Genomic DNA, 12,897 nt, shown 5'->3' on the forward strand with positions numbered 1-12,897 from the left:
AAAAAGGAGCTCCAAATTTATGAAAAATCATTTTAAAAGAATTAAAACTTATGAAAAATAATTATGCAAATAAATCCACTGATAAAGGATTGATTTTATAAAGAGGGCACACAAGTCAAAAATACACTTTGAAGGTTTTTCCCATAAGAGGTATAAATCCAAAATCACAAGAGTTAAAACTTGACAATTGGAAAAGTTTTATTTCCTGGCAACATTTTAATAAATAAAAACAAGGCCAAAATTTTGGGTGTCACAGCTCCCACATGTTCCACGATGATCTCATCGGATGAACCACGATGTCGGGGATTCAATCAATCCCGTATTCAATTCCCTTTGTCTATCGGTATGCTACTTGCCCGAGATTCGATCGTCGGTATCCCGATACCTTGTTCAATCTCGTTACCGGCAAGTCTCTTTACTCGTTCCGTAACTCACATCATCCCGTGATCAACACCTTGGTCACATTGTGCACATTATGATGATGTCCTACCGAGTGGGCCCAGAGATACCTCCCCGTTTACACGGAGTGGCAAATCACAGTCTCGATTCGTGCCAACCCAACAGACACTTTCGGAGATACCTGTAGTGCACCTTTATAGCCACCCAGTTACGTTGTGACGTTTGGTACACCCAAAGCATTCCTACGGTATCCGGGAGTTGCACAATCTCATGGTCTAAGGAACTGATACTTGACATTAGAAAAGCTCTGAGCAAACGAACTACACGATCTTGTGCTAGGCTTAGGAATGGGTCTTGTCCATCACATCATTCTCCTAATGATGTGATCCCGTTATGAACGACATCCAATGTCCATGGTCAGGAAACCGTAACCATCTATTGATCAACGAGCTAGTCAACTAGAGGCTTACTAGGGACATGGTGTTGTCTATGTATCCACACATGTATCTGAGTTTCCTATCAATACAATTCTAGCATGGACAATAAACGATTATCATGAACAAGGAAATATAATAATAACCAATTTATTATTGCCTCTAGGGCATATTTCCAACGGCCTCCATGCATAGCTATATTTATTTTGGTACTATAGTTTTACTGGTCATGAAAAACGCCGCGATGCCAGGTCAAGGCGAGGCACATCATTCATCAGTCCAGCTCAGGCAAGATCCATCAATGTAGTTTGCTCAGCAAAAAAATAATTCGGTGTGGCGCCTTAGGAAATCAAGTCATGATGAGACCATCACATTTTCAGTTTTTGAAATGACTTTTTAGAAGTCCCTTATCTCATAATGAAATTATTCAGACGTAGTTTATGAAATGACATTTTAAAAATCCTTATCTCATCCTGGCATAATCTACATAATCTGATTGTTTTTCTCCCGTTGCAACGCACGGACATATTTGCTAATCCTATGAAAATCTGTTGAATCAAAGAGGGTCTTAATTTGACAGGAAAATCCCTAATTCCAACTGCAACAAAGGAAAGGCGCCGCTCAGACTTCAGATTGCAAAGGCGCTACCCGCGATGTTCTTTGTCGAGGGCATACCGGCATTAACATCTCCTTCAATGCCACATTCATTCGTGCCCCTTATGACCTTGAAGTACCCGTCCTACAATGCATCACAAACCAGAACTTGTTAATTAGCCAAACGCATGATCCTACCATTCACTCTTGCACTTCAACAATACAGGGTATTTGTCACACTCACATCGCCCCATCCTCTGTTCCACTGATTTGCAAGAAGCTGAATAACAGAAGACATAATAGAACACGCCAGGACTTGATCATTAATTGATAAATAGTGTAAGATAGAGAATTAACAAGATACCCAGTAATCCTCGCCAGCATCACTTGTTCCCCATCCAATCAATTTGGCGGCATGACCTCCCACCATCCTACCTGTGATTTGCTTGTAAACACCTGACTTGTAGTGTGCAAAGTCCTGCAGCAAATTACAGAATTAAATCAGCACTGAAAGTAACAAATATCTTCTTCACCTTTGATGATAGAATCTGTACTTCTTATGTCTTATATACAATCATAAAGCATATGAGTTGTTGACCAAATTCAAAGCTTCAAAGATAATAATTATATTTCATATTTCAGTATGCTAACAAGAGCATGTATGTTTTTGTTTCCGTTTCTCCTACTGTCATGTTCTTTCCACGGATTTATTCAGATTTAAAGCTTTTCAAAGTTTTGTTTATATTATGTTTGTACATTTCAAAGTAATAGCAGAAATTTCGACTCATTTGGACAGCCTTGGCAAAACACATGTCAAACATCAAATACTGAATCGAAGTTACCTCATAAATTATGAAAGAAACTTCTACAGGGCCATTCTTGTAGACCTATGCCATGATGTCATGTGGATCAGAGTTTACTTGGTATGCATCGACACTGAAATGTTTCTTTTCCTCCCACACTTGGTTCTGCACCTTGCATTTCTTTTCACACACAGGTGTAGGATAAGAAGGTTCGCATCCAGGATGCTGGCAGCCAACCTGATCAAAGAATGGATCGCACTGCAAGACAATGTACAAGTATGAGCGGTATGATGAGCTGAATCATTTTTACAAGAAACATGAGGGGAGAGCCTGGTTAAATAAAAATCTTTACCTAATATTAAAGGGACGGTCGTAACCATTTGACCAGATGGAGTTCATTGATTAAAATAGCGCGGCTCCATAAATATACAGTGAACATGTTTTTATTATATACGGTGAATATTCTTTGAAATGTAATTTTTTAACTGGCAACAAAATTACGAACATTTTTATAAGTGAATTTTAAAATACACATTGAAGTTTTTTAGTATACAGTGAATATTTTTCGAATACACACTGAACATTTTATAATATACGGTCATTTTTTCAAATGCACACTAAACAAATTTCCTATACACGATGAACATTTTTCATATACAGTAGAGTTTTCAAATGTATGGTGAACCTTTTTTTTATACTGTGAAACTCTTTTTTTATTGCGTGAACCATTTTTGACAACATGAATAAATTTTGGAATTTTGAACTCTTATTGAAAATATACGAACATTTTTGAAGAATTAAAATATATGAAAAACTGAAAAAAAAAACTCATACAACATTAGTTGGACATGAGGTGCAAATCCCACACATTAACCAACTACGCGAGTCAACTCTCATGGAATAAAATGAGCTACATCGTATTTATACACTACAAACGACATTCTTTTCGTCCCAATCCCAAATGTTCGCACTCACACTTGTGCTAGCTTGTAGTACTAAATTTTTTGTTATTTTCTGTAAATAATCGTAGGCTCAGCTCAGATTGAAACCTGAAAATACTATGGAATCTAATTATAGCTTCACCAATCAACAATTACTAATAGGATTCAAACAACAATGCTGGCGCCACATATCCAAATTAAGACAAGTGCACACACAAGTTGATAGTCTGCCTGTTCATTTACTGAACCTTGTGCAGTCTAAGTTCATATACATTTCAGTGGCGGAGCGAGAAGAGAGAAGTAGGCATCTGCTGATTCGGGAGACCCAATCACGGCGAGTAAGCGTGATTTCACGCAACTAGCAAACGACAGATCTTGCGGTGGCAGTGGGCGCATGTAGCAAAGTGACACATGTCGTGGGAGTGGGTGCATCCCCTAGAATCATCAATTGATATTAGTTGCTTGGAGCTGTAGGCGAGTTGCCTTGGCGGCAACCGGCTGGCATATGGCTGAGTTAGCGCTCAAGTGGCAGACAAGTGTCCAACATTGTCGTTAGCCACACATTATCATGTCCAATGTTCTGAACTAGCCCCCTAAAGAACCCTACCATGAAGTGACCAATCATTTTTGACATTAGCAACATTTGTCCCATAACCCAGTTCCTTGAGCCGGACAACCCTGGTACATGGCCACAGGCGTTTGCTCCGTAACAAAGCACGAGCGTTGTGCATGAGACATTGTATGGAGGTTGTGCTCGAGGGACATAGAGGGTAGCACTCACGCCCAGCTCAACAGATTAGTTTGAACATTCCCTTGCATTGGTGCGGTTCAATCCCTTGGGCTGGTGCGATTTAATGACGGGTGTGCCATGTGATGGTCAAGCTCATCGCCCTTGTATTGATCACGTCGAGGTGCATTGTGATCAGGTGGACACCGGGGACACTGTTAACAAGGGCGGAAAGGAGGATAAGCGGTGATAGATGAATGTCGTGTTGAAATAGAGGACATGGACTTGCACAACGCGCGAGGTGGAGTCTTTGAGGCATGCTTATTAGGCTAGATGGGTGTGATATTATTATTTGTTTCCCCGTTGCAATGCACGGGCATATGTGCTAGTACAAAATAACATATGAAAACAATACATAGTTAGGAACAGAAAAGAAAAAATGCAAAAAAAAATCCTAGCCAGATAAAGACGTGCAGCTAGTTTCAGCTAGGTTTTCTGTGTTTTCCAGAGGATCTTTCTTGAAGATCATGCAGAAATCTTTATGACGATTCTTCTACTTCATGTTGTATGCTAAGCTACAGCGTATTTTCCCAAACTTGAAACAGAACCATTTGTATTGTAGTGTTGTGTCTGAACAAAGTTGGGATGAATTTCACGTACTCAGGACACACTAGTACAATATGTCCTACTACTCCCTGATTTTCGGGATCAAATATACACTGTTAGCATTTAGTGCCAAATGATACAGTCACTAACTGAGCTGTCAAAAATGTATTCACAAATCGACCAATTCCATTTACGGAGCGAAACATTATTAATAATTAATCTACCATCCAATTTCCATTATAGCGATCTTTTTTTTTGCGGGGGGATTATATTGTTAAGACAGATTCAGTCATACCCACTGTTGTAGTTAGAATTTAGAACACAGAGAAGTGATTCATAATAACAGGGTCAAATAATAATAGTAGGATTGCTCTGGGATCATCAGGACACTGAAGTGGTAGGAAGTAGAGAGTTAGCTATACCTCGTCGGTAACAACACCATTCTCGACAAAGTATTGCCATGCGAAGATAGGATATCCTCCATCACAGCCATCGCCACACAGAAACCCACAGCAAGCCACTATGTCATTGACAGAAAGTGAAACGTTCTGCAAGGAATAAAACCAGCAGGCTGGTTATTGTAAGAAAAGGACCAAACAGGCCTGTTTAAAAACAGAACAGAGAGTAGATGGATCATCCATGTTGAATATATGTGTTATATGCATATTGTGTATTAGGCCCGTCTTCTATTTTTTTTTTATAGTTAAGGTCTGTGGTCCATCTTTGTACATCATATATACGTGTCTATGCACGAAAGCAATACATCCTGCAATTCACATATTTTACATGGTATCAGTTTCCGTGTCAAACCCCTAGTCTTCCGCCGCCGCCGCCCGTGCACCTCCTCCCGCGCCGGCCGCCGCCCCGCAGCTGCCCGCGCGTCCGCGCGTCCCTCGCGCCGGCCCATCGCGCGCGCCCGCGGATCCCTCCAGCCGCGCATCCCTCCAGCCGCCGCCAGCTGCTGCCTTCACCCGCGTCGCTACTCGCCTCCAGCCGCGCTTCGCTTCTGCCGCCAGCCCCGCCCGTGTTCGTACGTAGCCGTCTTGGCGAGTTGATATAGCTAGCTTAAAGCTACTTTGCTAGCTACCCGTACGTCAACGAATCCATCCACCTCTCTGCCTGCCTGCTTGGTCTAGCTAGCTTCGTGTGTGTCTTAGCCAAAAGCACCGGCTAATGCATCCGGAAGTCAGCTTCGGTCAGAGACATCGGCCTCGTCGCAAAGCACTCGACGAGTCGGAGGGACCTCCAGCCGTCGCCAGCCGCTGCCACCCGCGTCATCGAAGCCTTCTGCCGCTGCCGCCCAACCGCGTCGATCCCTGTCGTCGGACCGGCAATGGTGTCATCAGGCCCGTCCGCCGCCGCCTCTGCCGTCCCGCCGCCGGCACCCTACGGCGCGACCTACGACGCGCCCGGATACTGGTGTGGTGAGGGCTGTTTTTTAAATTTCGGCTGAGAAAAACGGATTTCAGCCGAATTTCGGCCATCTCGGCCTCGGGCGAAATCTATCTTCCGCCGAAATCGATCAAACTTGGCAAATTTCGGTCAAATTTTAATCAAACTTCAGTCAAATTTTGGTCAAATTCCGGTCGAAATTTTTGAAAATAGCCGAAATTCGGCCATCTCGGCCAGGGGCGAAAAAAATCTCAAACCGAAAATCAAAACGCTGGGTGGGGGTCGTCAGCGGGTCACCACTCGCTCGCTGGGCAGCAGCTAGATGGCGCCCAACACCTGCAGCATCTGTCAGCGGGCTCGCAGGTTTTTCCGGCAGGCCATCCAGCCTATCCGGCACCGCAGTTGCAGTCGGGGCTGTATGGAGCGTACCCACCGCCGCCATTGAGCGGCGGCTACGGCCTCCCCATGGTGTCCCCGTCCCCCTCGCCGGCACCCTGGGACCCGGTGCTCCTCACAGGGCTGCATGGCGCTCCTACGCCGAACAACTACACTGGAGGTGGTGATTGGTACATGACACCGGTGCCACGGCTCACATGTTTGTTCATCCTGGTAACCCTGCCTCCTTCACTCCTATCTCCACCGACCGCCGTATCATTGTCGGCGACGGTTCCACACTTCCTATCACACATATTGGGCACACTTCTTTTCCTTCTACTTCTCCTTCATTATCTTTATCTAACATATTTGTGTCACCTCATCTTATCAAGAATCTCATTTCCGTTTATTGTTTCACTCGTGAAAATCCTGTTACCGTTGAATTTGACGAGCTTGGTTTTTGTGTCAAAGACGCTCGAACCAGGATGGTACTTCACCGATGTGACAGCCCCGACGAGCTCTATCCGGTGCACTCGCCTTCATCCACCACCAACGCACCGGTTGCTCTCTCCGCTGCCGTCGATCTCTGGCACGCTCGCTTGGGTCATCCCAACCCCATCACACTTCGTCATATTCTTAGGAGTTTCAATTTCAGTTGCAATAAGATCGAGCATCAAACTTGTCATGCATGTCGAGTCGGCAAACATGTTCGCTTGCCGTTTACTAATTCCACCACCATTGCTTCTTTTCTTTTTCAGTTGATTCATAGCGATGTGTGGACTTCTTCAGTTCCCAGTAACTCAGGCTATTTATATTATCTGATCATTCTTGATGATTATTCTCATTATGTGTGGACTTTTCCTTTGCGCAGAAAGTCGGATGCACTCTCTACCTTGACGGCCTTTTACTCCTATGTCCACACGCAGTTTGGGCGTCCCATCCTTGCGCTTCAGACAGACAATGGAAAAGAGTTCGACAACCTCGCTTTCCGCACCTTTTTGTCGCATCACGGCACAGTTTTCCGCCTCACATGTCCGTACACTTCACAGCAGAACGGTCGAGCCGAACGCATCCTTCGCACTCTGAATAACTGCGTTCGCACGCTCCTGTTTCATGCCAACGTGCCGCCTCGTTTCTGGTCGGACGCACTCGCCACTGCATCACTTCTTCTTAACATTAGACCCTGCCGCCCACGGTGGAACTACGCACCTCACCATCTTCTCTTTGGTACGCCACCATCTTATGACGACTTGCGTATTTTTGGGTGCCTTTGCTATCCCAGCACTGCCGACACTGCTTCTCACAAGCTTGCACCTCGATCTGTCGCTTGCATCTTCATCGGCTACCCCTCCAACTCCAAGGGATATCGGTGCTACGATCCTGTCTCCCACCGTGTGTTCACTTCCCGGCACGTTTACTTTGATGAGCATGTGTTTCCGTTTCACCAGGTACCCCAGCTGTTCCTCCCGCCATTGGTGACGCGGGCTCCTCGACGCCTCTCCCAGGGCGCTCGCGCGCCTCTCTTGGCCCGCCTCCCCGGCTTTGAGGCGCGCCCCCCGCATGCGGCGCCTCTTACAGCCGCGGCACTAGCGCCCCCGGTGCCCCCGATGTTGGCGCCCGCGGCCCCCGTGGCGCCTTCGGCGCCCCCGGTGCCCGCGGCCCCCCCGGCGCCCCCGACGTTGGCGCCCGCGGCTCCCCCGGCGCCCCCGGCGTTTGTGGCCGGTCCGGTCACCCGCGCCCGTACGGGCGTTTTTCGCCCGAGCTCGCGCTACGCCTCGGATGACTACGTCCATGCGGCGTCCATCTCCGAGCCGTCGCCGTTGCCGTCCTCCGTTCGAGCCGCTCTTCATGACCCGCTCTAGATGGCTGCGATGCAAGAGGAGTTTGACGCCCTGTTGCGCAACCGGACGTGGCAGCTTGTTCCCCGTCCCCGGCACGCTAACGTGATTACCGGGAAGTGGGTCTTTAAACACAAGCTCCGTCCTGATGGTACCCTTGATCGCTACAAAGCGCGTTGGGTCATTCGTGGCTTCTGACAGCGTGCTGGCATCGACTTCACCGACACCTTTGCTCCGGTCGTCAAGCCTGGCACGATACGCACGGTTCTCCACCTTGCGGTCTCCCGTGCTTGGCCGATGCACCAGATGGACGTCTCCAATGCCTTCCTCCATGGTCACCTCGAGGAGCAGGTCTTCTGCCAGCAGCCCACCGGGTTTGTTGACCCGGAGCTTCCCGACCACGTGTGCCTGCTTTCGCGGTCCTTGTACGGACTCAAGCAGGCTCCGCGCGCTTGGTACCAGCGTATCACGGCGTTTCTCCACCAGCTTGGGTTCCGCTCTACCCGCTCGGACGCCTCGCTCTTCGTCTATCATCAGGGCTCTGACACGGCCTACTTGCTGCTCTATGTCGACGACATCATCCTAACGGCATGTACGGCTGGACTCCTTAGTCAGCTCACGGCTCGTCTTCGCACTGAGTTCGCCATCAAGGACTTGGGTCCTTTGCACTACTTCCTCGGTGTCGAGGTGGTGCGCCGTCCGGATGGCTTCTTCCTTCATCAGCGGAAGTACGCTCACGAGCTCCTCGAGCGCGCCGGCATGCTTAACTGCAAGCCCGCCGCTACGCCTGTTGATACGAAGGCCAAGCTTTCTGCCACGGATGGTTCTCCTGCTTCGGATGCTGCTTTCTATCGGTCTATCGTTGGTGCTCTCCAGTACCTCACTCTGACTCGACCGGAGATCCTCGAGACGTTCACTGGGCTGCCGTCAAGCGGATTCTCCGCTATATCTGTGGCACTATGGATCTTGGCGTCACGCTTCACGCCTCCACCGACACCGCCCTCACCGCCTACTCCGATGCAGACTGGGCGGGCTGCCCTGACACTCGTCGCTCCACTTCGGGCTATTGTGTCTATCTTGGACCCTCACTCATCTCGTGGTCGTCCAAGCGGCAGCCTACGGTCTCTCGTTCCAGTGCTGAGGCTGAGTATCGTGCGGTAGCCAACGCCGTCGCCGAGTGTTCGTGGCTTCGCCAGCTGCTTCAGGAGCTCTCTTGCCCTGTTGACCGTGCCACGGTGGTCTACTGCGATAACGTCTCGGCGGTCTACCTCTCCGCTAACCTGGTGCATCATCGATGGACCAAGCATATTGAGTTGGATATTCATTTTGTTCGGGAACAGGTGGCACTTGGCCATATTCGTGTTTTGCACGTTCCTACTTCCCAACAATTTGCCGATATCATGACCAAGGGCTTGCCTACGGCGTCATTTGAGGAGTTCCGGTCCAGTCTTTGCGTCAGCCGCGGTGCCGCTTCGACTGCGGGGGGTGTTGAGTATATGTGTTATGTGCATATTGTGTATCGGGCCCGCCTCCTAGTTCCTTGTATAGTTGAGGTCTGTGGCCCACCTTTGTACATCATATATACGTGCCTATGCACGAAGAGCAATACATCGTGCAATTCACACATTTTACAGTCCATATGCACTCACCACGCCGTGATGAATGCAGAAACGATCTTGCAGACACTCCACAGCACCAAAGGCCCAACAGGCACCGCAGTGACCCTGCCATTGTCAACCAATACATACTACCTTGATCATCTTCAATTGTTCAGCAAGCACTCGTGGTGGTAACGATATAAGGTAATGTGCATAGACTTACTTGATCTGCTCATGAAAATCAGCGTTTTCCAAGGTATTGGAGAAAAACAACGAGCAAATGAAGTTGGTCAGTGCAATTAAAACGATGTAGAACCGGTTTATGATCATTGAGTTATCTAGTTGAACTTACCAAGTATTTTGCCGATCGTGCTGCAGCCAGACCATTTAGATCTGGCGTCGAACTCCTTTGGGAGACCCTCCTTTTCTGATATTGAATAAGCTTTGGTTGGAACACCAGCCAGTAAACCTGGAGGTGCTGGCTTCACTCCCAGGATATGCTTAAATTGCTCGAACTGCGCGCAGAAGATGCTTTTGAGGTCAGCATACATAGAAGGAGAAGATGGTGCCTCGAGGACAAGTACAAGATCAAGAGGGTGTTCTATGTACAGTATAGTTTGCGAGGTAGGGGTTGTGTCCAGCCGTCCACCCGGCATTTGGGTGGTTGTTAACCGTCTGTATGATGTCTTCCTGTGATAGTACAACACCATTATGATTATTAGTACACTACAAACAATAGAAGATGGGTAGGAGTAGACATAAATATGAGTAAGTGGATTAGGAGCACTCGGGTGCTCCACCCCCCTATATTCAAAAACAATTTAATAATTCAAAAAAAGTCAAAAAATCCTAGATATATTTTTGAACCAAATATGACTAGGTATTGTACTCATATAAAAAGTTTGGCCAAGGAATGATTCTCGTTGATTTCAGGGCAAAAAAGACAAATTTATGACGACAATATAGCATGAATAGTACTTATATCTAGCATTTTTTGAAAAATCTCTAACCCCGGATACAATAAAGGTCATTCCCTATTAAATCTTTTTATATGAGTGCAATACTTGTCATGTTTGATTCCATAAAAAGTTCCAGGATTTTTTGACTTTTTTTGAATTACTAAATTATTTTTGAATATAGAACCCGAGAGCTCCTATGCATTTTCGTAAATATGATGTCAATTTGAGGGGGATAAAAGACGACCTGTATTATTGGTAGGGAATGGTCTCCCCTCGCAGCTCCGGCAAGCTGCAGGTACAAACACATGTTAAAGCAAACATGGATGTGATTCAGCCAAGAGCCAACTGCATAGCATCATCACTGATTCCTTAATGCTAGTAGGAGTGGGTACATTTTATCCCAGGCAGAGAAAAACAGACCTATCTGTTCGGTTTTCTGTGTTAGGATAGGTATTTTTTGTTCTTGTCCCCCATGAAATCTCTCTGCTTTACCTATCATCTCTTTACTACTACTAAATCTGCAGCAGAGGTGGGTTTAAGATAAGGCGAGAAGAACCGAACCTGGGGGGCAGCGGCGGCTGCAGAGAGGACGACGAGCAACGCCAGCGGGAGTAGGCCACCCATCTCCTTCCTCGACCGGCGACAGGGGGAAGCAAGCAGGAGGAGTAGCTGCAAGCCTGCAACTGGCGGCCTTGCTTCTCCTTCTGCCCCACGCCGCCCTTTAAACAGGGGAGTAGCTCTAGCAGGGGACTGGAGGTAAGCTGCAAATTTGGTTTCCGGGGGTGGCGATGCGGGCGCAGATGCCGCGATACGCATGTCTGCCCCTTTTCTGCCTTCACATCGCCACCACGCGACGCCAGAGCCAGCAACCGTTTTAAAACGTATACTATCGGCTTGATTCGCCCATGCGTTGCCCTGCCTGCTTAAATGTTTCTTCTCGTGGGAATCCTTTTGGAATTTTAGTACTGCTCCGTTACTGAATATGGGGTAGTAGCTGCAACTGTGCAGATCTTTTATTGTTTTCGCCAAGACATTTGTTAGAGAATGGAACACGAGTAGACAGAATGATAGATCGGCACATGCACATCTTTTGGATAGGCATTATAAAATCGGACACGAGTACCCATTGTAGATCTTAAGCTGTGTCCATTCTTTTAGATAGGCCCATCAAACAGGCACCTCCAAAGCGGACCCTTAAACCGCCCATAATACGGATCATATGATCTGAACGTGTTTTGTCATCTAACACGGATTTGTATCGGTCCGTCGAGCGGTTCGAACACATCCGTTTCGCAAACCGAGACAAATTGGTGGGGGACGGCAGGGAGGGGGGAGGGAGGGTTGCGGGAGTCTGGACAACAGACATATATGCCTCCGACACTGCCAGCCCACCCAATACCGCACCAAAACCCCTCCCACATCCCGAGCCTCCATCCTCTCATTTTCCCTCCTTCCCTTTTCCTCTCTTGCTTTCGCCGTCACTCCATCATCCCGGCCGCCCTGCCACATCCCTGCCGGAAATCGACAAGTTCGTCACCTCCAACGATACACCCGAGCTCCAAGCCGCTTCTCCTCCTCCGTCGTTCCACACCTCTTCTCTGGCCACAGCGCGGGTACCATCAGCTCCTACGATACTCACCATGCTTGGCAACTGTTCGATGAAATACCCAAGCTAATTTTTTTGTCCCTTCTTATTTGAAGCAATGTATTTGATATGGAATACATATACGAGCACTATGTTGAGTCATCCAATGGCTCGTCCAATGAGGAGTACACGGGGTGATGCAGGTGGTCCTTGCGGACGCGGAATGTGCGAAAGAGCATGTTCTCAATTTCAAGGGATCGATCAAGGGTCATCGAATGCTCAAACGCAACAGGGCACGTGGCTATGTGACACTGATTGATGACTACTTTGCCCCTGATGCCCTCTTCGATAATTTTCGTTGGCGCTTTCGGATGCGCAAAAATGTCTTCGATCGTGTCGACTATGGCCTCTGATCCATTGACGACTAATTCATCTTGAAGAAGGACGTCGTGGCAAGGATTGGGTTCTCTGGTTACCAGAAGTACACGAGCGCGCTTCGGATGCTCGCATATGGCACGACCGCTGATTTATGGGACGAGTACCTACGGATGTCTGACAGTAAATGCGGAGATAACATGGTCAAGTTGCAACTGTCGTGGTCTCGGTGTTTGAATCTCAGTACCTGAGAGAACCAACTATGGCAGAC

The 12,897-nt window shown here is 47.6% G+C and overlaps 1 protein-coding gene across 1 annotated transcript; it reads right to left on the reverse strand.

The window, feature by feature from the left end:
- Positions 1-1,270: 1,270 nt before the first annotated feature.
- On the reverse strand, positions 1,271-11,574 carry LOC109773816 (cathepsin B-like protease 3). Its single transcript, XM_020332533.4, is given in 11 exon segments — positions 1,271-1,572; positions 1,672-1,707; positions 1,792-1,905; positions 2,270-2,488; positions 4,927-5,052; positions 9,759-9,833; positions 9,931-9,935; positions 10,060-10,222; positions 10,317-10,397; positions 10,911-10,955; positions 11,228-11,574. Coding segments are annotated over 11 exon segments (1,230 nt in total). The 5' UTR covers positions 11,483-11,574; the 3' UTR covers positions 1,271-1,461.
- Between the last annotated feature and the right edge of the window lie 1,323 nt (positions 11,575-12,897).

The sequence above is a fragment of the Aegilops tauschii genome, chromosome 4 (genome assembly GCF_002575655.3).
Source record: "Aegilops tauschii subsp. strangulata cultivar AL8/78 chromosome 4, Aet v6.0, whole genome shotgun sequence".
NCBI classification, from domain to species: Eukaryota; Viridiplantae; Streptophyta; class Magnoliopsida; order Poales; family Poaceae; genus Aegilops; species Aegilops tauschii.